Below are 25222 nucleotides of genomic sequence, written 5' to 3' on the forward strand. Positions count from 1 at the left end.
AAAAAGTAATAAACTCTGACATTTATGTTGCTGGTTATTAAACTAGGAGAGCCCTGGATGTTGCCCTCCTTCAGGGGATTATAAAAGTGATTTCAGATTGTTGCTAGGACACAACGGTTATATAAAATAATACAGTACCTCACCTGCTGTTAGAAGTGACTCAACTGAGATGTTAAACGTCACGAAGGAAAAAATAATCTTTTAATTAATCCTTGTTGTGGCTTTTCTGATCATGCATTTCTGATGTGTTTCAGTTCTGCAAAATTTCCTTTGAAATATATGGAACCTTTTTATTTTAGTAAGAAGCACTCCCCATTCTGAAAAATGTTCTCCCCTTACCTGCTATGCTCCGTCTCTGACATTTCTCAGCATGTCTTGGCACAATGATCCTTTCCCAGTTGTTTTGTTGGGTTGAAGGTTGTGGAACTAATTCCTCTCCATCTCCTTTTTTTTTTCCTTTTCCATTTTTATGTCATTCCAGATGCGTTTGTTGAAGAATTGGGCCTAGTTGCATTTTGAAAATTGCTGTTTGTGAGGAAGAGATGGCAATCAGAGCCACCACTTCTGATTCCTGCCATTCCCAATGGGTAAAGGAGTAGACCTGGGACCCCTACTAAGACTTATCAACACTTCTTTTTATGAACTGAATCTACAGCCCACTGTAAAACATGCAATAATTCAACTGGTGCTAAAAAAAAATCTCTGAGGTCTCAAAACACCCTCCGTTGTCTCAGCTCTGTTTCTAAGCAAGCTTACACAGGAGCTAGTAAACCAGTGTCTCATGCCTCCTGCTAGCTACTAGCATACTGAACCCCTCCATCAAGCCAGAGCATAGTACAGACATGACACTTGTTGCTCTCATGGAATTTTGTCCTGTCCATAGACAAATGAAGTACATTCTTCTTCCTCTTGTTGATCCCCCCCCACAGCATTTGCTACCACTCATCATCTAATGCTCTTCTCCAGTCAAATGTAAACTCCCTCATATATCTCCTCTTAGGCCACAACTACAGGGTTGTTATGGGTAACTGTTATTTGGCCTTCAATTCTCTCACCTGCAAAACAACACAAAGTTCAATAATTTCTCCCATGTTATCTGAGCTCTCTCTGAAGATGACAAAACAAGTACTGATGGATGATGCTCAGTTATATATCTTTGTCAAATAAATACAGAGCCATAATCACCCAATTTTTCAATGCCTAACTGAAATGGCACTTGGAAGAAGAGCAGATGGCTAAAGCTGAATACCGGCAAGACTGAGGTGATATTGGTGAGAAGAGGAAAGCACTTTGAAGAGCTGGCTACTGCTGATACTATTTACCATTTGCAAAGATATCCGCCCTCCGTTTCAGTTGGCCTGCAGCCTTGGCATTCTTTTGAAGACCTTAGTACTACCAGATGCCCATGCAGCACATACAAAACAACAACATGCGCCACAGCAAAAAAACAAAACCCCCCACTGTTTTGGGACACAGATCTGGCCACAGTGATCCACCCATTTGTGAACTCAAGGCTTCATTATTACAATTTGTTGCAACTAGCAGCAAATTTATTTATTTATTTATTTATTTTTATTTTAAGCCATACGCTAAAAAACACTCCAGCAGTTACAAAATGCAGCAGCCCATCAAAACTTGCCACAGAATTGGCGGCAGCTACCTGAGAGTCCTCCTCACCTTTCATGACCATGATCTCCTAAAACAACTATGGTCCTCTGGAACAATGAAATTATTGACTAATAGAGGGAGTGCTTTGAGCTCAAACAGAACTTTCACAAGTGCAGGATCTAAACTATGAAACACACAGCCAGATGAGGTAAGAATGACCACAGACCTCACCACAACTAAATGTAAAAGATTCACCATCATGGCTGTCTCTCCATACAGTCTTGCCTCCCACATCCCGTCCTACATTAAAGCACTTATTTATCCTATTGGCAGGAAAGGAAGGAAGAGAGGTTTTTGTTTGTTTGTTTGTTTGTTTTGTTTTTTTCCCCTTACTTAGGAAAGGGGGCTATATGAGTACCTAGAGTAAGCATGAAATGGAGGGTTGATTTTTATAAATTTGCCAACGTGTCAGATTCTAGGGATGAAATCTAACAAACTAGGGTTTGCCAATTAAGTGTTATAGCCAATATAGCACCCTATATAGATGTAGCCACTGTTGGTTATTCTTAACCAACCAACAATTTTAATTCACCCAGAGCCACATTAGTATATATTCAAAAGTTCACATTTTAAGTGTAGACACAACTAATGTTCTAGGTATGTACTAAACATACAATAAATGCAGCCTTGAATGTACTAATACAGATCAGAGTTGAAGTTCAGTAGTTATACCATGGAACAATGCAAATTACCAAGATTTGTTATTTTATTTACTTCTCATCATCAGGTGTCAATTCTTAAGTGCCTAATAAATTTATCACACTTCCAAGGACTGACTTGGCTTTCAGGCACTTTTAAGAGTGTGGTTACTTACATACTGTTTGAATGAATTGGTCCAAACGGGCCCATGTTAGAATATCAAACGCACTTGCTTAAAGTTATCATTTTTTCAATCTCTCTTAGGTCAGTTTGCTTGGACTTATAAAGGAGTTAAAAACTAAAATATGGTTACCTGAGGTTTCACTAAAGAGTGTAGATTTAGCAAGATAACCTACAGTTGCTTACCTTAAATAATAGAAAGAGAAATACAATAATTGAAATGAAATCTCACCACTTCTTATCTTCTTACCCGAGGATGGGGGAGAGTCCTTTCCTCATGGCTGGTCCTGGAGTTGGTCACACTTAGGATTCTGCAGCTTCTTGTTGGATTCAATCAATTATCTTTAGTTGCACATGGTGACTTCAGTTTTATATACTGCAACTTTAGAGCTCGGTGGATGGGGCCACGCTCTGATTTCTATTGGACACATGCCAAGTGAGTGCTCAGTATTTAGCTCTCCATTTCTTTGCTGCTTCCATCAGTATCCAGTAGATGGCATTGGTACATAATAGGGCTGTCAAGCAATTAAAAAAATTAATAGTGATTAATCACACTGCTAAACAATAATAGAATACCATTTATTTAAATATTTTGGATGTTTTCTACATTTTCAAATATATTGATTTCAATTACAACAGAATGCAAAGTGTACAGTGCTCACTTTATATTTATTTTTCATTACAAGTATTTGCACTGTAAAAAAACAGAAGAAATAGTATTTTTCAATTCATCTAATACAAGTACTGTAGTTCAATCTGTTTATCATGAAAGTTGAACTTACAAATGTACAATTATGTAAAAAAAAAAACTGCATTCAAAAATAAAACAATGAAAATTTTAGAGCCTGCAAGTCCACTCAGTCCTCCTACTTGTTCAGTCAGTCACTCAGACCAGTAAGTTTGTTTATATTTGCAGGAGATAATGCTGTGCCCGCTTCTTGTTTTCGTCACCTGAAAGTGAGAACAAGTGTTCTCATGGCACTGTTGTAGCTGGCGTCACAAGATATTGATGTGCCAGATGCGCTAAAGATTCACATGTCCCTTCATGCTTCAACCACCATTCCAGGGGACATGCTGATGACAGATTCTGCTTGATAACAATCCAAAGCAGCGTGGACCAACGCATGTTCATTTTCATGATCTGAGTCAGATGCCACCAGCAGAAGGTTGATTTTCCTTTTTGTTGGTTCGGGTTCTGTAGTTTCCGCATCATCGTGCTGCTCCTTTAAGACTTCTGAAAGCATGCTCCACACCTTGTTCCTCTTAGATTTTGGAAGGCACTTCAGATTCTTAAACATTGCATCGAGTGCTGTAGCTAACTTTAGAAATCTCACATTGGTAACTTCTTTGCGTTTTGTCAAATCTGCAGTGAAAATGTTCTTAAAATTAACAACATGTGCTGGGTCATCATCCGAGACTGCTATAACATGAAATATATGGCAGAATGCGGGTAAAACAGAGCAGGGAACATACAATTTGCTCCCAAGCAGTTCAATCACAAATTTAATTAACGCATTTTTTTTTAATGAGCGTCATCGGCATGAAAGCACATCCTCGGGAATGGTGGCCAAAGCTTGAAGGGGCATACGAATGTTTAGCATATCTGGCACATAAATGCTTGGCAATGCCAGCTACAAAAGTGCCACAGAAATGCCTGTTCTTGCTTTCTGGTGACATTGTAAATAAGAAGAGGGTAGTATTATCTCCTGTAAATGTAAACAAATTTGTTTGTCTTAGTGATTGGCTGAACAAGAAGTAGGACTGAGTGGACTCGTAGGCTCTGAAGTTTTACATTGTTTTGTTTTTGAGTGCAGTTATGTAATTTAAAAAATCTACATTTGTAAGTTATATTTTCATGATAAAGGGATTGCACTATAGTCCTTGAATGAGGTGAATTGAAAAATAATTTTTAAATCATTTTTACAGTGCAAATATTTGTAATAAAAATAAACACTTTGATTTTAATTACAACACAGAATACAATATGTATGAAAATGTAGAAAAACATAAAAAATATTTAATACATTTCAATTGGTATTCTATTTAACAGTGCGATTAAAACTGCGATTAATTGCGATTAATTTTTTAAATCATGATTAATTTCTTTGAGTTAATTGCATTAGTTAACTGCAATTAATCGACAGCCCTAGTTCATAACAAATGTTTTCAATCCTTTTCTTATCGGCAACTTCTTATGTTTGATTTATTTCAAGAATTGTATTTCATTATTAGCCCCTACTGCCAACTGGGATTCCCCCTTGTAAACAATTTCTTTTAATATTACGAAGTTATACCTTGGTTTATATGTTTCAACATTCCTTCTTCCTGTGCCAGACAATTTCTATATTTCTAAAGTGCAATAATTATTTACAATGAAAATAACAATATCCCTTATCTTTATCAATGCACCCATCCTTACCTCTAGGGCCAACCCTCCAGGCTGGACATGACATTGCAAGGCACTTTGCCTCTTACATCCCCTCTGGTGGCCACTTTCTTGGCCATAGTGACCATTCCCAGCCAGTCTCTTCCCCTGACTCCCTCACTGGGTCTTCTTGGCTCAGCCCTCTGGCCAAGTCACACAATAGCTGAGTCTCTTTCTGGGGTTCAGCTCTGAACAAAAGGCCCTTTGCCCCTTCTGGTCTCACTTCAGTTCGACCTTTGTAAGCCCTTGCTCATGGCTATCCCACAGGAGAGTACTGTGCCAGAGGAATGAAGCTGTCAACCACTGTCTTTGTCCTGGAGTTTCAAACGGTCTTTTAGGTATCCTAATCCCAAGCCATGGACTACATTGAAGATATAGACTGAGACCTTGAACTTGATTAAAAATTCTATGGGAAGCCAACGTAGAGAGGAGAACAGGTGCTCAGAGTAGCCTGTGTTGCTGAGGAGACATGCTGCAGCATTTTTTAATAACTGCAGTTTCCTAAGTGCTGAAGGTTTCATGCCCAGGTATATCACATTGTTGTAGTCCAGACGAGAGGTGACAAAGGCAGAAATAACTGAGAAATAACTTTAGCCACTAGGATGGGATGTAGTCTCCTGCCCAACCAGAGATAATAGAAAGTGTTGCTTTCAGCCATTGCAATGTGAGAGCTCAGCGTCAGCAAGGAATTCAATTCCTAGACTATGGATTTTACTGACCAATTGTGGATGTGTATCTTCAATCAAAGTAGACTGGGTTGAGGTCCCTTCCAACCCTGATATTCTATGATATACCATGGCTGCAAGCTCCTCAAAATACTTTCATCTGCCCACCATCATCACCTCTGTTTTGCTCAGGTTCAGTTTCAGTTTCAGACAACTGTTCTTCATCCATGAATTGATCTCACTCAAGCAGTAGCCCATCTTGGTGGGAGTGGTATGGTCAGATATGGTGAAGGATAAGGAGAGCTGTGTGTCATCTGCATATTGCTGGCACTTGTGTCCATATTGTCTGACCAATTCACCTTGGAATTGCATGTAGATGTTGAAAAGGACAAGAGAGAGAATTAAGCCTTGTAGAACCTCAAAAATGAGTGGTCTACTGGTGGAGATGCAGTTTCCCATCACCACTCTTTGGGTGTGTCCCTCCAAGGAGGACTCAAACCATTCTACTGCATTACCTTGGACTCCTACCACCTCTCTCAGGCAAGACAGAAATATGTGCTGATTAACAGTGTTGAACACTGCAGTGAGGTCCAGGAGGATGAGTATGGATACATGTCTTCTATCCACTGACAGGAGGAGATCATTCATCAGTGACTAAATTTGCCTGGTTTAGGATGTTGGCTTCAGTTAGATAAGCTTTTAGTCAGCTTTTGTCTAGCTTCTCTGAGCTTACTCAGGAATGACCAGTTTGATACTGAGTGGTAGTACTGAAATATCTAAGGTGCAGTTCTTCAGTGTTGGTTGAACTATTGCATGCTTGAAGGAGGAAGAGAAGATTCCTTCTATGAATGAGGCACTGATTATTTTGGTCAGAAGATTCATGACTCTCTTTTGTAAGCCAGGAAGGGCATGAGTCGGATTCTCAAGTCTTGAGTGGGGAGTCCTTTAGGGTGTCCAGAGCTTCTTGATGAGTGAATGTATTGAACTCTGGGAATGCAGGTGGGCTATTGGTTGGTGGGCACAGGAGAAGCAAATCCATGTTGCTTGAGTTTTCGTCTCAAAGATGCATGAACTTTTCAGTGAAGTAGGATAATATTCTTTGCAGCATTTGGTGCTCAGTTCCAATAGAGGTTGTAGGTACTTAGGATAGTTTAAGCGATTTACCATCCTAGATGCCTCCTGGGTGAGGGATTTGGCCGCCTGAATGAAGGTTGATAGGAAGGTTCTCTTGGCTTGTAATACAGCTTCAGAATAGGCTTGGAAGAATTTGTTCATCCAGTCTGAATCAGCCTTTTTCTGCCATCAGCACTCAAGTCTCCACCCCTCTCTCTTCATCTAGTGCAGGATGTCAAAAACAACTTAAATGATAGAATGTAGTTTAATATATGGTTGACAATAAAATCCATGTTTCATGGATCAAATAATGGGCTTTATTTTGTGTACTGAGTACCAAAGCTACACATAATAGAGTTTTCACTGCAAAACAGAATAAATAATAGAAACCATCTGAGCCTGAAAGAATAATTTTTTCATCCACATTACACTGTATCCTTCTCCTGCTCACTTTGCTCTTTCATGTGCTTTGAGCTGTCTCTAGTCTCTGCTTGTGAGACAAAGAACCTATCTTTAGTTTAAATTCCTCCTTAAAATAGTCTTTTGTTTCACCTACTCCTAGCTATCTCCAGTACTTGAAACTGACCCTAGTACTTGGCGCCAGGCTTCTTCATGTAGGAACTAAGATATAGCTGTGAAATTTCAAGCAGGTTAATGAACAGACCCTAAAAATAACTTATGGGCCTTGCATATGAGCCTCATAAATAACAAGGAACCAAGTTCTAATACCACATGTAGCCTGAGTGTCTAGAACTGCATACAGGAGGTCTCTGGATGGCCTGAATTAGGAAAGTATGCTTGTCATTCCCCAAGGTCTTGAAGCAATAGTACCCTCAGAACTCCATGCAGTGGATAATAGCTGTTAGAGCTGTGTAATCAACCCCCCCACCCGCCACACACACAATCCAGTATGCAAGGGGTTCCTAGTGCCCTCAGTCCCCTCACATACTGGGCACAGCAAGAAATGCCTAGAACTAGAATGCTGCACTGCACAAGTGTGCATACACTCTACTTAGGATATTAATCCTGCCTCTTCACACTTTCTGTAGTAGAACTGCACCCTTTCTGCTGGCCCAGGGCTCTCTGAGGTTTCAGAGATGGGCACAGGATTTGGCCTAAAGTAGGTATCATATGAAGCAAGGTAACCATATCAACATACTGTGTAAACCTCCCCCAGGTTTGCTAATGTCTTCTCTTGCTGTCGTCATATTTAAGAAACAAAGGCCCAAGACCTCCTTACAGCATGTATGTAACTTTACTCCTGTGATTAGTCCCATTGACTTTAAGGATCTAGACTAGGAATCGGCAACCTTTGGCACGCGGCCTGTCAGGGAAAGCCGCTGGCGGGCCAGGCTGGTTTGTTTACCTGCAGTGTCTGCGGGTTCGGCCAATCACAGCTCCCACTGGCCGTGGTTCACTGCTCCAGGCCAACGGGGGCTGCGGGGAGTGGCATGGGTCCGAGGGATGTGCTGGCCACTACTTCCCGCAGTGGCTTTCCCTGATGGGCCGCATGCCAAAGGTTGCCGATCATCAGGCCTATAATTATAACACCTACTTCTGCAATAAAATGAGGCTTTGCTGACTGTGTTGACAAAAGGCATCTGCTCTCAAGTTTGTATGTGCTGGCTTTTTCTTTTTGCCACACAGCCCTATTTAGAATGAAAATAGGATAGAGCCCTTTTCTTTTTTTTTCTTTTCCCATACAGCAGCTATGAAATGGAACATGATCTCATAATAACACATTAATCTGTCGACATCCCCCATTGAAAAGAACACCATAAAATAAGGTTGAAAATTTGAATGAATAATATAATTTTTGTACTACTTCTAAAATGCTGGCTTTACCATAGGCTCCACTGGAGGATTGAATTCTGATGGTTTTTCTTTTGAAAATATAATGTACCAACAACAATTGATAATGTGGTCCTAGAGAACTGCAAGCATTTACAGCTCTTTAGAATATTAAGAATAAGAGCAGCCCTATTCTTTATCTTTAATGATGATTCTGCAAGGCTGCTTTAAAGGATATGTTCACTAGTGGAGAGTGTGCATTATTTACAGTAAATACTTTCTACAAATGCTAATGAACGACTGACGGACTCAATTTTCATGAAAGTATCAAATGATAGATTTTGTGTCTTGTGGATGCTAAGACCTTTATGGGCATAACAAGTTGTTTTAACACCATGTCTTATGCAGCTGTTCAAGAACTCCCTGTATTTTTTTCATCTGTGGATAAGTATTATTTACTTGCATGATTTAGAATTAGGACTGTCAATTAATCGCAGTTAACTCATGTGATTAACTCAACAAAATTAATCACGATTAATCACAGCTTTAATCATACTGTTAAACAATAGAATACCAATTGAAATGTATTAAATATTTGTGGGTCTTTTGTTAGGGTTGTGGTTATAGAGGTTTCTGAGGCAATTAATACTGTGCTTTACCCAGATGGCTAGCATAAAAAAAGAACATGAAATAGTACCTGGTTTTCAGAGGATGGTGTTTCCCAACTATGTAGTTGTCATCAATGGTACTCATGTGCCCAGAATTTGTCCATCACAAGGAGTGTGAGTATGTGAACCACAAAGGATATATTTCATCATTCTGCAAGCATTGGTGGACCACAGAGGTAGGTTAATAAATACTAACATGGGGAGGAAAGGAAAGGTTTATGGCGCATTTGGATGCCAGTGTGTCCAATTCTGTTCATAAAATCGTGCTCTGCTGTGCACTGCATAATATTTGTGAGGGTAAAGATGAGTATTTCTGTGTGGATAAAGGCAAGTATTTCTGTGCCAAGCAGGCTCAGGACACTTCCCATTCACAAACTCTGTACAGGTAGCCAGATCCTACACAAATGCACTCTGATCCTGGGTCCTGATGGGTAAGGGAAATTAGGGATGCCATATATGCACACATTCTGGTAGTGCAGGAAGACAGAGGATGACATCCACCCTGTTCTTCTGAGGGCCAGCCTTTCTGTGAAGCTGATTTAATTGTATATGAGGGCACATGCCAACATACATATGGGGGGAAAAGTTCTTCTGATGGGTTTTATCAGGTGATTTTCACTTGCTGAAATTCTTAACCTGTTTCTTTGTACAGGGTACCTAGAATGAGTTTACAGCTTGGGATGGGGTTTCTGATATGAAGGGCGGAAGCAGGTATGTGATGTGTTTGTGCTTCTCACTACTGACAGTGTATGTAATTCTTCTCAGCAACATTGATGCACTGTCAATCCATCTTGTGGTGCACATCTGCTGATGGCGACAGTACAGCTATTGTTTCATTGCCTTGCATCTCATTTTGTATGTCCTTAATCTGATTTCCAACTCTATGGGGAACCCCACTTAACTGAATTTACACAATGGCTTTGTGGTTTGCTAAGTGGTTGTTGCTAGGGAGCACTGCAGTCTCTTGTGACCTATTGAGATTTGAATTACTTACTGAATAACACACTTCAAACCTGTATTGAACCCCTGTTAACAGGTATCTTTGAACTTTTCTAAGGTGTGGGGGGAATTTCTGTGGGGGACAAATGCAACCATTATGTTACTGTTTTGACTGTGTTTTGTCCGCAGCACCTACTGCAATTCACAGTTATTTCAGATTCTCTTAACAGGTCTGTTGAAATGTGTTTAAGAACTGGGTAGGGGGGATAGTACAGGAGAGTGGAATTCCTAATGTAGCCCTGCTGCCTTAGCAAAGGGACACACCCTTTGGGCCCCCAGGGGTCCATGACAGAGTTCTGTGCTGTGGTGAGGGAAAGAAGAATGAGGGGGGATTTGATAGCAGCCTTCAACTACCTGCAGGGGGGTTCCAAAGAGGATGGAACTAGGCTGTTCTCAGTGGTGGCAGATGACAGAACAAGGAGCAATGGTCTCAAGTTGAAGTGGGGGAGGTCTAGGTTGGATATTAGGAAAAATTATTTCACTAGGAGAGTGGTGAAGCCCTAGAATGGGTTACCTAGGGAGATGGTGGAATCTCCATCCTTAGAGGTTTTTAAGACTTGGCTTGACAAAGCCCTGGCTGGGATGATTTAGTTGGGATTGGTCCTGCTTTAAGTAGGGGGTTGGACTAGATGACCTCCTGAAGTCCCTTCCAACCCTAATCTTCTATGATTTGATGATCACAGGCCTCAAACCCAGGGCCAGGGATCCTCAGGCAGCACTCAGGCCATGACTGCCACCTAGCAGCTTGTGTGAGTAACTATGGAGGGTCCAGGGAAGGGCTAGCTCACCCTGCCCCCAAAGCTCCCAGTTGGGGGAAACATCTAGCTCCCCTGATTGGCTAAGGAGTACCATATCAATGAGGAAGTAACAACAGGAAGGTGTCTGAGCAACTAGAGGAATCCTTGGGTGGATGAGACTATGGACCATTCTTGTTTACCTGACACCTGATCCCTGCATTCCTGCCTGCTCCTGATTCCTGTCCTCCCATCCCAGACACAGTCTACTCCCAGTTCCTGCTGTTCTGCCCTATTCAGGTTCCTGCCGTCAGCCTTACCACTGATGCTGTCTCCAGCAGTGACCCCTGGCCTGGCACCTGACTCCCTCTCCGTCTCTGACCTTAAGCCTGGTACTTTGGACTGTCTTTGGTTTTGACCCTCTGCTGTGATTTCCCACACCCCAGTCATTGCACACTGTTGACTTCCCCCAGGAGCGGGAGAGAGATACAATCCTCCCAGTCACCCTGGCAACCCTCCTCCCTCACCAATGGGAGGAGGGGAAACAACAGAAGTCATCAACAGCCAGTTAGAGGACAGAGAACAGTTAGGCAGCACTGCTAGCAGTCTCTGACCCTGGGCAGAGCCCCAGATGCCCAGGAAAGCAGAAGGGAAGGCTATGAATAGTCCAGCTTTCCCTCCACATGGCAGAGACCAGCTGGGGAGAGGAGGGGAAGAAGGTCTCCCTGAAGCCTGCCAGCACAGCAACTGGCCTGTCTGTATCCTCAACCTGCAGAAAAGTATCGGAAAGAGACAATCCGTTCTTCCTGCCACCAGTCTGTCAGCTACGGGAGGAGACAGCCTGGCTTTCCTGCCACTGCCTGCAGCCTGCTTGACCTGCAACAGCCCTCACTAGATCTGAGATTTTGGATCCAGAGACCCAAACTGCTTGCAGCTGAACCTGTGGATTCTGAGCATTAAAGACTGTCGGCACCATTCCAGAAGGGAGGTGATGGTTAGCTCTCTCCAGCAATCCCCAGAGATGGGGTTGCCATCCATCCAGGTTTCATCTGGACAGTCTGGTTTGAGGCTCGTGTGTCCGGGTGCCATTTGATAAGCCTGAGGTCCATTTTTTTTAATCTGGGGGAAGAGGCGGAGAAGAGGGTAGGGCCTAGGGGAGGAGACAGAAGGGGCGGGGCATCAAAAGAAGAAGAGCGGAGGAAGGGCCTCAAGGGAAGAGGTGGAGCAGATGCAAGGCATTAGGGGGAAGAGAAGGAGCAGGTGTGGGGCCTTGGCAGTCTGGTTATCAACCATTAGAAAGGTGGCAACTGTACCCAGGGAGGACTTGCTTGCCTGCACCAAACTCCTGACCACACTGCCAGAAAATGAACCTGAGTGACTACCCTGTCTTATAGTTAGAGCACCTCATTGCATTCACTGAAGCCAGTTACTAAGCCATCTGGATATGCATCTGTGAAAGGACTTTCATCTACCTGGATCATCAAGACCCGCACTGCCAGTTCCTGCTACAATAAAGTGTGTTTCTAACAGGATCTCCTTACAGACTTGCAACAAGTCTCCATGTGCACCACCTGGATATCTGAGACCTGGTGAACAGATGGAATTGAGAGGGGAGTCACTTTTGGATAGGAACAGCAGAGGAGTGTGTGGTCATGTGACCTAGTGTGCTTGCCAGCATAGCTTTTAATAATTAAAAAGTATTATTCTCTCTAATCATGTCAATCATTTAATATTTGTATTGATTGTATATTTCTCTTTACTCTAATTCTCACATAAAGTTCATAGTTATTGCTTTTAATTTATTTGGCTGTGTAAGTTTGACTTATTTGTGAGTTCTGTGTGGGCCCTAGCCTTTGTCTCATTGGAGGCACCACCAAGTAGCTTTATTCTTTAGCACACCAGGAGGAGGACTCAGGCATATGCCAGCAGTACCATGAAATAAGACCAGGTAACAGAAACTTTGGAACTTGTCCAAAGATTGTGAGCTACCCCCTCCTGTTCACACATCATACTGGTACTAAGCTAGTGCCGAAAGATGGATTACACTAGTATGTTCCATCTGGTGGGTTTTTTTTTCCTGTTTGTTCATTTTTAAATGTTCAACATCTGCAATAAAAGGAATTAAGTAAGACTCTCTGGAGGACATCAGCTGTGTTGGAAAAGTAACAAACATATTCCAACGTGGAGAACATACACAACTTTCCGCATCCTTGATGTACATCACTAAGACTTGTGATATTTTTGAACTTTGGGTGAGATTTTAAAAGATTTCTGCAGCCATCCCAGCAAAATTTTGTACACCATGCAATGACATGGGGTAAAAACCTTTGGTTTAATGATACAATCAAGAACACACTTTCAGTTCACCATGTACTGGAGAGAAAAGACACACACAGTGAAATACATTTTAAATTTTACTGAAACTGGCAGGTAGATGGGTGCAGTGTTCTGTCCCGTCTAGTGGCACTGAGACCACTTCGAGATTAATGAGTCTGCTACAGCCTTAGCTAAGGGCCATGTGGCTTTTAGCTTATGCAGTAGAGGCTCATGCACTAAACTCCACAGGTCCTTGGTTCAGTCCTGCTTGCCAATGACCAGGATCTGTGGTTGTTACAGATAGACAAATGTTCATATTTTCTTTAAAAAAAAAAACAAAAAAAAACAAAAAATAACCACACACATGCAACTACAAGAACTTCTGTGTGTAACTCAATCTTAAGAGGTTTAGGACATTATAATACCACACAAACACACAGTACTGCAGCAAATTATTTCTCAAAGCAGCATATAAAAACAAACAAAACCCCAAACCATTTCCCAAGTACAATTTTCTATGAAATGTCAGAAGTCAAGAGTTTAGAAGCAAAATAACATAACAGTTCTGTTTTATTGAGATAGAATATGTAGGCCAAAGGCTTCAACCTAACCCAATACTTATCTACATTGAACAGTGTTCTACAAGGTTCAGGGTTTGGTATACAGAAACCTCAGCCTGCTTAATACCATGGCAAACATACCATTAAAAATCTTTTAAACCTTTTATTAAAGATACAGAAAAGAAGAAAAAAGGTTAGAGCGTTTAAAATGTAACTAACATCTTTTCTTTTATTTTAACAACATCCCTTATTCCCTTTTGCATTAGCTGAAGAGTTTTTAGAAGTAAAAACTCCCTTGTTTGCTTGTTTGACCGTCTCTTAAATGGTATCAAAATAGTAATAACTGTCCTTGTGGGGAAAAGAGAAGAAGTTAGTTGAGATGGGCTGGAGCTGTTGTTGTTAAAGTCTGATCCCATTTCATCCCTGGTGGTGTTTGTGATTCAGCAGGATCCAATAGACGTGGTTACATCATTTGGGTCCCTCTCTCTGGCCTGGTCTAGTCAGGACATCTCTGAGGATCAGGATGATAACGGCCTGTGGTCCCATGAGATGGTGGGGATGACAGCCATTATGATGAAGCTTGCTGTAGTAGCCAATTTTTCACTCAAAGTCTCTTCAAGGAGCCACAAAGAGAAGGGTGAGTGAAACAGCCCATTCCCTTATTATTTTGTTCACCAACTAGACCTTGTTTCTGACACACCAATTGTGGGTCACTGATTTCTGGTTCTACTCTTTTCTTGTTTACCAGGCATGACCTTAACACAATCCTTGAGTCATAGCAGTAGGCTATGTCTTTGTCTCCCCTTCATACATTTTCCCATCAACATTTGTTGTTATAGGTTATTGTGACATTTTATGAACTTTCACACACTTTCTGCAGTTGAGCTCACAAATAAGGTAAATTTATAGGCCCAATTATCACAATTGTTCTCAAAACACAAAAATAGCATCTGAGAATTGTTCCCAAAGTTTAATTTCTTTGAACATTTCTCCTACTACTCCTACTCAGCTGTGGGGAATGGTTAGGCAGGATAGCTCTTGGAGCCACACTGGGGTTTCTTCAAAAAGGAGCTATGGGGGCTGGTTATTGTTGGCGTCCTTGCACCTCAGCTGGCCCAGTGTTGCCCTCCTGCCCAGCAGGAGTGTTGTTTGGCATAGCGGCACTCTGGTCTGCTGATGGAGGAGGTGACAGATGAGTTTGTCCTGAGGCCTCAGCAGCAGGCAGACACTACACTTTGTCAGACATTAATCCAATTAGCCATTCCATAAGGGTGTGTTCCCATTCTTGATGCCATTTCTCCTCCAGGAACCGGTCCAAAAGCCTCTCTTCCTGCTGCAGAGCCCACTCCTATTTTCCTCTCAGGAACTCAGACTGCTCCTGATTTCTCCGCTCCATCACAGCACATAAGTCCTCCATTGCCCTTCTAAGTTTTCCTCGCTCTTTCAGGAGTGCTGATCCTGACCTCTTGTTAGGATGGTTTCAGTCACAGGAGCCAAAGGTCCTGCCAATTCAATGAGAGAGAGAAAGCATTGTATTTTGGACCTGGGGAAAACTACACAATTTCCACTTCCCCACAATGTAAAGGCCACAATTTTGCTTTAGAAGGCCACAGTTTTGATACACTTAAACATATAAGGAACATAACTGTTTCCACATTTTGTGCCCTGGTTCTCAGAAAGCTATTGCTACTTCTGAGGAAGGACTGGAGGCAAATAATGGTGAGGCAAACACTTTATATTTTTAACAAATTAAAGTATTCACTCTGGCATTAGGCACACATAGGTAGGTGTGTGTGTGTGTGTGTGTGTGTGTGTGTGTGTGTGTGAGAGAGAGAGAGAGAGAGAAGGAATGAGAGTTAATTCCTTCATGGGGATATGTGACCAGATGTAGTTTTTTCATCCTTTAAAGCTGGTCTTCCTTTGGAGGACGTAGTGGAATTTCAGGTACCTGAATGGAAAGAGAATGGCTTTTCAGTCCTGTGGTGGGGATTCCTCAATCTATGCCAGGGAGATGTTCATGAGAATGGTCACCCCACATCATATTACTGAATGGAAATGTTGGATGAACTATGAAGGTTGCTGAAACAGTGTTGCGCTCTTGGTGAACCCCCAGAACCAGCTGGAGTTCATGCAGAATGAAAAATGTTGCTAGATTCCAGGATTGTGAGAAAAGTAGACTGGGAATCAACATAATTCTGAGCTAAGATGGAGAACTTTCACCCAAAAGGCGATCTGAACTGGGAATAGGCCCCACAGTGCCTCCCTGCCTGCGTGCCTGACAGTTGGCCTTAAAATGAAGGGGAAAGATCCTGAAATTTTACTAAGTGTTCTAGGACATGGCATAGCAATGCAAAACTTTCCCTTTAACTCACATGTGTCAAACTCAAGGCCCGCGGGCCACATCCGGCCCGCCGTACAATTATATCCGGCCCGCGAAATCGTTTTATATATCTGTTTTTAATGGCCCTGTGATATGACGCCCCAATAACACACACTACAAATCCCATGATGCAGTGCAATTGCCGCCAACGGCAAGCCGCGGTTCAAGTTCGCGGTCTGTTGATGTATACAACGCTAATCTCAAATCAAAGCTAGACCCCAACAATGGCCAAGAGAAAAATTGATTCTGAAAACCGAGGCTTTCAAAGCCGGTGGGAGAATGAGTATATGTTTACTGAAATGGCAGGTAAACCAGTGTGTCTCCTTTGCGGGAGTAATATCGCTGTAATGAAGGAGTATAACCTAAGACGGCACTACGAGACGAAACATGAGAACAAATTCAAAAACCTGAGCGCAGGACAGAAGCTACAAAAGGTAGAGGAGTTGAAGAAGAATTTGACATCCCAGCAGACGTTTTTCACCAAAGCAAAATCACAAAGTGAAGCTGCTGTGAAAGCAAGTTTCATTGTGGCCGAAGAGATCGCCAAATCAGGACGGCCGTTTACCGAGGGGGAATTCGTAAAGAATTGTATGATGAAAGTGTGCGACGTCCTTTGTCCAGATAAAACGCGAGCGTTTGCAAATGTAAGCCTCAGCAGAAACACTGTTGCTAATCGGGTTTGTGAGATGGCGACTGATTTGAAAACACAGTTGACTGAAAGAGCAAAAGATTTTGTTGCATACTCCCTTGCCGTGGATGAAACTACTGACGCGACTGACACTGCACAGCTGGCGATATTTATCCGTGGTGTGGATTCCAATTTGTGCGTAACAGAGGAAATACTGGACATTAAATCGATGCACGGGACAACGAAAGGAGAAGACATCTTTGGAAATGTATTTCAAAGTGTAACCGACATGAAACTGCCGTGGGAAAAACTCGTTGGACTTACAACAGATGGCGCACCTGCTATGTGTGGTGAAAAAAATGGACTGGTGGGAAGGATGCGCTCAAAGATGCGGGAGGAGAACTGTGCCGGTGAGTTGACAGTGTATCACTGCATCATACACCAGGAATCGCTGAGTGCTAAAGTCCTAAAAATGGATCATGTGATGAACACTGTAACACAAACCGTCAACTTTATCAGAGCCCACGGTTTAAATCACCGCCAATTCCAGTCTTTTCTGCGGGAAATAGATAGCGAGTTTGGCGATATGCCATATCATACGGAGGTCCGGTGGCTAAGTCGGGGAAAAGTTCTCAAAAGACACTTTGAGCTGCGAGAGGAAATCTGCCAGTTCATGGACAGTAAGGGGAAAGACTGCACAGTTCTGCGGGATGAAAAGTGGAAATGTGAGTTGGCGTTCCTGGCTGACATAACGTCGCATCTTAGCGCTTTAAACCTTCAACTCCAGGGACGGGAGCACATAATAACCGATATGCATGATGCAGTGAAGGCATTTCAAGTGAAGCTGCGCTTATGGGAGACACAAATGCACCAATGCAACTTGTCTCACTTTCCCTGTTGCCAAGTAATACGGAACCAAGAAAGTGCCACAGTTTTCCCAAATGCCACCTTTGCTGAAAAACTCAGCGCGCTGCGCACTGAGTTCGCACGGCGCTTCAGTGACTTTGAGGCACAGAAAAGTAACTTGGAGCTGCTTCGCAACCCATTTGCAGTCGATGTGGAAACCGCACCTGTAGAAATGCAGATGGAGCTGATAGAACTGCAATGTAACGGGACACTGAAGGCAAAGTACGACACTGCGGGGCCAGCACAGTTCACTCGCTTCATTCCTGAAGCGATGCCGCAGCTCCGCCAACATGCGGCTCGAATCCTGTCCATGTTTGGCAGCACATATCTGTGCGAGCAGCTGTTCTCTGTGATGAAAATTAACAAAACGTCACACAGGAGTCGCCTCACTGATGAACACCTGCAATCGATCCTGAGAATCTTCACAACACAGAACCTAACCCCAAACATAAACGAACTTGTTGCAAAGAAAAGACTCCAAGTATCAGGCTCTGACTAAATAGGACAAGAAAATGGAATGTTATGATTTGTTATGATTATACTTTTGCTTTAAATTCAATTTTTTATTTATATTTTCAGATTTTTTAATATTCCAGCATGTACAGATTTTGAATGTATTGTATTGACAGGATATTTTTTTATGAAGAGCAAAATATTTTAAGTTGAAATGTATTTATTTTGGAATGATATCCTGTATTTTGGTTCATATTAATGGTTAAAAAACATAAATATTTAGTCTGTTAAATAAATGGTTATACTGTTCGGCCCGCGAGTTTTGAGTTTTGGCCCCCTGTGCAATTGAGTTTGACACCCCTGCTTTAACTGCTTTGAAGGTATGCTGCATTGTATTCTCTTCCCCCAGCAGGACTGGGCCTCAACCCTCCCTCCCCCACATCTGGCCTCCAGGACATTTGCTGCCTGACAGGTGGCCAAGAAGTGGACAGACACAGTAACACAATGATTTTTACTTTCCAAAGTATCTACAGAATGTGGTCAGCAAAAAATGTGGTTCTTCAGAAATCAGTGAAGTTAAATTTTGAGAAATGTGTCTTGCTGGACGACCATTTTGGGATCAGGCTTTGCAGGGGCTGGTTGAAGGGGGACAGTTAGAGGTCTGTATGGGGAGGGGATGTGACAATGTCATCCCTGTCTCGACATAACACTAACACACACACACACACACACCAGATACATATAAGGAAGCCCCTAGATAACAGTCCTGCCATACTTCCTTAGGTAATAACTGCCTCTGCCTTCCCTTGGCTGGCTGATCAATCATCCAAGGAAGACTTCTTTAAAAGGCTCCAGATCAAAATCATCAGAACCTTATAGATCCTTTCAAGGGGTCAGCCAGGAAGAAAAGAACTGGGAGCAGGCAGGTCAATTTTTTTTTTCTTTAAAAGCCAAACAATATTTATGAGAAGGAGGGGAAGTATGGTCTCCAGTAACTAAGCGAGCCCTCAGAACAATAGGTATGGAGTTGAGAGAATGCCCTATTAGCACAATGTTACATTCTACCTCATCCTCTGGCTTCATCTTATCTCTGGGCTTATATGGCCCTCATTTACCATAACAGCTGAATGCTAATGTGCAACTACAGTGAGATATTTAATATTCCCTGATTTCAAGCCTTAAGGCTGCTAGGGAAAAATTTCTCCAGCCCTATGGTCTATCCATTTATTAAGCAACAGAGGGTCCTGTGGCACTTTTAAGACTAACAGAAGTATTGGAAGCATAAGCTTTCGTGGGTAAGAAACTCACTTCTTCTTCAGAAGAAGTGAGGTTCTGAAGAAGTGAGGTTCTTACCCATGAAAGCTTATGCTTCCAATACTTCTGTTAGTCTTAAAGGTGCCACAGGACCCTCTGTTGCTTTTTACAGATTCAGACTAACACGGCTACCCCTCTGATACTATCCATTTATTGTTCTCCTTTTCCATACTAGAATAATGTAAGAATTGCCAGACTTAATTGTCACTGATATAACTGTGCTAGAAACTTCAAAGGAAAGTATAAAAACCCCATAATAGGCAATTTATGAAATAACATGGCTAAGGGGAAGCTTAAGCTACTTTATGCATTTAGTTGACTTATATCAAGAGGCAGCATGTTTGTTTTTTTAATCTAATCTAGTAAAACTGCTGCTGATATTCTGATTATCCATAAAAATGTCTGCAAGCAGGTGCATTTCTCATCCTTGCTCTCAGACACCATCTACACACTCTGTACAGCTCAGACTCATCCCCTTCCTGGAGGTTGGTTTTATTAACACAAATTGGCAGTAATGAAACAAAGTTCAGCTCAAGCCTTCTCTCGGGGCTTCGGTGGTACTAGGGGTCCTACCTCAGGACTGCTCAACTCGCATATTAATTCCTGTCTAGACAGTCCCTCCAACCTTTTTCATATCCAGATGGGGCAATAAGTAATTGGCTTCAGTGAATAAGCAAAGCTCACTTAACAAAATAAGGGTTGGCTGGGTTGGGTGTTTCAAGCAAAGACTGGCAGCCTGTTAAAATCTTACTAAATCCTTTGCCACAATAAATATTTCAGGTATCCAAGTGATGTGCAGCCCCTGTAGAGAAGAGGCAGAAGGAAAAAATGGACAGACAGAAAATGGACAGTTGTGAATCTTCGAAAAGATGAGGAAACATGTTTACATGTGATCTTATGTGGAGATGATTAGAAATCTGATGCTATATTTTCTCACTGGAAAATGCTAATTCATCAAAAGTGAAATGTTTTGCAGAAATGTTTCAATTTCAACAAGTTTGTTTCAAAAGAAAAATGCGGGGGGGGGGGGGAGAGTATTGATAAGGTTGAACCCTTTGATTAACTCCTTAGACTGTGAATATGTTCTGCTGGATTGGACCCTAGGATGGGGTATGCCAGGCCTTTGTGGCTCATTGCTGGAGGACAAGTTGCTCTACTACACCCTGTCCCAGGAAGCAGTAAGGCAGGAGGAAAAGAGCACCAAAGCTCTGTCCTTCAGGGCTTCCTACAATGGCTTTACGAGAGCAGTCATCTCGTGCATTAGAGAGGCCTGGTCCTCCAAGGGGTAGCAACAGCCAATCAGAGGCCAGCAGGCTCAGATAAAAGGAGTTGCTGGGCTTTAGCTGGTCAGTTTCTGGCTGGGACTTGAGTGAAGAAGGTTGCTTCTTGCTGCCTTGGAGCTAGAGCAGAACCGGAGGGCTGGAGATAAGGGCTCCAGTAGGAAGAGGTCCAGGGAAATAGCAGTGATGGATTGGAGTAAGCACTACATGGCTACTGTGTATAGGGTGCATGGGTTGGAACCCAGAGTAGTGGTCAGGTCTGGGTTCCCCCACCAGCCACAGGTAAAGTGCCATAAACCCCAAAAGGACAAGCCTTATCTAGGAGCCCAAAAAAGGGCTGAATTTTAAGGACTCAGGGCTGAAGACCTAGTGAGGGCAAATAGACTATTTAGTTACTGCATTCTTTAGTACCCCAGAAGGGGTTCATTTAGACTTGGTGACTTGACTGGAGGACCAAGCCACTGAAGACTTTCCAATATCAGCAGAGTTTTGGGAAGATGAGAGAAGTTGAATGGGGATGCAGCAGTAACTTGAAGTATGTGTATGGGGGTGGGGGTTGATTGGGGTGCCCAGGGTCTGTGTGAGGAGACATTCCCACTGTTCCTTCTGCTTCCCAAGGGATGAGGCAGCAGCACTGTGTAAGGGCATTAAAGTGTCAAAGGCATGGTACAGAGTCAATTCTCTCTCTCTCTCTCCAAGCCCTGGCATTCCCTTGGGTTCCAATCCCCCTCTCCCCCCCAACCTCTTTCTCCTCCATGTCGCCTTCTCGTTCCCATTCACCCCCTTCCCACCTTCTCCCTCTGCACTCCATACTTGGTTCTCCAGGTGCACCCTGCACCATTTGTGGAAGAGGTGGTGGTGTCAAAGTGGTCTAGGTGCATTGAGAGGGCACAGGGGGTGAGTCAGAAGGAAAGAGGCAAGTAGAGTTGTGTGGAGGAAACATGAGGAAAAAAAGCATGCCTTGCGCTAGAGGGGGCAGGGACAGGACGAGGTGGAAGAGAAAGGATATCTGTTGTAGTAAACTGTGTGTTGTATTCTTAAATCTCACCATAAATACAACACACACCTGCACTCACGTATGCTGATTTCAATTTGTAATTGCTTAAAATCTGATTACATTTTTTGTACAAGTGTGACAGCATACATCAACAATGCATACAATTCCTCAACGTTACAGCAAAACATAAATGGTAACCACCATTTACAATCTGACCCCTCTCTCTCTCTCTCTCTCTCTCTCTCTCTCTCTCTCTCTCTCACACACACACACACACACACACACACACACACACACACAAACTATGCAAAATATAACTTACGAAAGCCACATAGCTTTATACAGTATTAATCAAAGCATATCCTCATTAACAAAAAACATGGTTTGAGTTCACAGGTGCATCAGTGGTCCTGTGACTGGGTGGGTATGTGTGGGTGGTGAAAGGAAGGTGATCAGTGAAATGTTGATGGGGCAGTGAGTGGCTTAACTGTTTCTTTTCCCTGGCTTGTTTCATTTGTATTGCTGGACTATGCTGTCTAGCAATTTTAACACAAAGTTTGGTCTTGTCCTCACTTAAAAGTTCTGCTGCTTTAACAATGCTGGCAAAATCCCCCTAGTGTGGATGCAGTTATGCCAGAATAATGTATTCCATTTTGGGAACCAAATTAAACTACACTGGCATGGATCTTTATTCTGGTATAACTGGGTTTTTACTGGCATAACTGGTTTAAAAAAAATCACATCCCTAACTGACACGGCTATGCCAGTAAAACTTTTAATTATAGACCAGCCCTTAATGATGATTTTTGTGTAAAGGATATAACATAAACACTTTTATATGTGTATTCCATTAAAAAAAACAGTATTAAAAAGCCATTGCATGATTAAGCGCTCAGAAGTCAGGAAATAACACTTAAGATCATATATGCAACCTTGATTATATGAATTACAATAATTTTTCCAATAGACTTTTTTTAACAAAAGTAGATGTGTACATATAATTTTGTATTAAACATTCCTTGAAAGTCATTTATATAAAAAATGTGTAAATTAAACCTTAGACACCTGAAAGGAAAAACTGTACCATATTGTATTAATTGAGAAATAGTGTGTGATTATGCCCATTATTGGAGAGTAATGCATATGTACAAAGGGGCAGAGTCACATTGGCATGTGCAACCTTAACTGTGGCATTTCCTGAGTGTGGGTTTTTTTTTTTTTTTTTTTTAATGCTTAACTGTGTGACCTTAAAGTTCTTTTAATATAACTTTAACAGAATGTACAAGGTGGTATTATTTTTTGAGTAAAATGATAACTCAACTGTGGTTTCTACCTGTTTTTTTTCCCTATTTCATGCATCTTGTATCATCTGTAGGAGGGAGTCCCAGTCTTGTGCATGGTGTATAAGCTTTAGAGACTTTGTGTCACTGAAGGAGATTTTAAGGTCTCCTGAGGAATTCTGCCTTGTTCACTTTGTACTTTACAAGGAAATGCACAGAATGAGGTAAGGACTCCTGTGGAGCCCTACCTCATTAATAGTACAAGGTGAACAGCGAGCCAAGGGTGCTTGTAGTTAGAAAGAAAGCAATTATTTTCCCTGAGACTATTAACTGTATTGTATCTGGTATATTTTCAGAAATAGAGGTGTGTGGGTAGAGTTCATCTGTACTAGTGGCATATCCATTTGGCATTCAGCAGCTTTACTTAGCCTTGTGTGATCTATTTATGCAGCCTAATAGCATTATGTCTACCTATTGCTTGTTCATTTCTCTGAATGCAGTCACAAAATTTTTTACATTAAAATAATAGCTGTCTCTATATATCTCCATATGTGAGTCATTTGACAGTCTCTTTAAATTTGTAATCTTACCCCACCTTTTAACTTGATCGCCATATGGCTCATTACAGACCAAAGACTGTATTTTACCACACTCATTTATCTGTGCAAATAAGTTATCTTGCAGACTGCTGTCATTCAAATTGCTGTATATTAGTAGAGCTGTAGAAACTTGTAGGGAGGCACCTGGTGTCTTTAATAGCCCAATGTTACATCATAACCAAATTCTGTAGCCCAATGCAAACACTCTTACTGAAGCTGGGTTAGTTGAGGTCACTAAGCATCTCTGAGAATCAGGCCCTAAATCAAGGGACTGAGATGGCATCATTGAAATGATAATGAGTTTTGCAACTGCTTTTCAATGGCAGCGGAAGCCAGCCCTGTCAAAGATTTATATTACAATGAATTGAAAATAACCAGTTAATAAATAGGAAAAATAGTAAGGGGTGGAAGTGAATTAAATAAATAAAAAATGAAAGTGTTCCTTTCTGTTTTGAACTTGCAAAATTTCCCTTCCTGACTAATTTCACTGTCCGGCACAACAGCCATGGCTTATAGAGAAGCCAAGGATTGATTAAGCATGGAGAGCAGCTACAGCCTTGCCCTTTAAGGGTGCTTCTTGCAGATCAGGGGTGAAATCCTGGTCCTAATGAAATCAATAGGAGTTTTGCCATTGACTTCACTGCGTGCAGGACCTAACCCCAGGATTGATGTGGGAAAGCTTGTACTGCTGCCTCTAAACAAGTTATCTGTGGAAAGAGTGGGTTTTAGTCTCCAGGACTGCCAGGTCAACACTTTCAAGGAGCAATACATTCCATTTTCCCTCTTTTAAAAAAGTGATCATTCATCTCTACCTTCAGTCTCTCCCCCCCACCCCCCAATTAATATACTACATCATAGCAGCTTTTAGTCTTACTGCTCCTTATGAGGTTAGTAATAGCAGGGAGTCTGCAAAAACTATATGAATTCCCTAGAACCCAAATCCCTTTGAGAAAAGCTCATAGCAATGCTTACTATTAGTACTTGGTGCATTGAAGCATTTTCTATAACTGCCACTTTCTTTGCCCCCTTGGCCTAGCTTCTCATTGTGAATTCCCCAGTATTTCTGCTGTGTGAACAGTCATCACTTAATTCCTACTGTTCAGGTGTTCCCAGTTTTTCTAAGAAAACTGCTGTTAACATGATCATTTTCAAAGGATATAGCACACTCCTTGCTCCTGCAGCTGTTGGCATTAATCAGAACTTAGACAAAGGAACCACACCCAAAAGCCTGCTGATTATTCTCCTTGGAACATGGAATCTGTTACTTGCTGAACCAAATCACCCAGTGGAAATAGAAAAGCTTGCATTGCTGCCACTGCCTCAGAAGTTCTCATTAGCAGAGCCCCACCCATTCAGCTCACTGCTGAATCGAGAGAGAGAGAAATGGCATTTATACATAGTATTTTGATAGAGATCTCAGTCATACACGTAAAAGTAAATCTTGGTTCAAGAATATGGGTATCAAAAGGGGAACACAATACGCCACGTACGGACAGCGTGTCCTAGAATAGTCTTGAGTACGGGGTCAGTATCATATCTCATTGCCACCATGGGAGCTCTGAGGAGCCCTGTCCCAGAAATGCACAATGCCTTCCAGAGCTCCTGGAGAGCACAATGCCTTCCAGAG

At 42.1% G+C, this 25222-nt stretch overlaps 1 protein-coding gene and 1 long non-coding RNA gene across 2 annotated transcripts; one reads left to right on the forward strand and one right to left on the reverse strand.

The window, feature by feature from the left end:
* Positions 1 to 14317: 14317 nt before the first annotated feature.
* LOC135982226 (uncharacterized) lies at positions 14318 to 24615 on the reverse strand. Its single transcript, XR_010599475.1, has 2 exons — positions 24568 to 24615; positions 14318 to 15260 (listed from the first exon to the last, which is right to left on the reverse strand). It is a non-coding gene; the product is annotated as an uncharacterized LOC135982226 (long non-coding RNA).
* LOC135982225 (general transcription factor II-I repeat domain-containing protein 2A-like) lies at positions 16136 to 18480 on the forward strand. Its single transcript, XM_065587837.1, has one exon. It carries the CDS (start codon positions 16363 to 16365, stop codon positions 18169 to 18171), a length of 1809 nt encoding a protein of 602 aa, XP_065443909.1. The 5' UTR covers positions 16136 to 16362; the 3' UTR covers positions 18172 to 18480.
* Positions 24616 to 25222: the final 607 nt, after the last annotated feature.

Source organism: Chrysemys picta, chromosome 3 (genome assembly GCF_011386835.1).
Source record: "Chrysemys picta bellii isolate R12L10 chromosome 3, ASM1138683v2, whole genome shotgun sequence".
In the NCBI taxonomy this organism is placed as follows: Eukaryota; Metazoa; Chordata; order Testudines; family Emydidae; genus Chrysemys; species Chrysemys picta.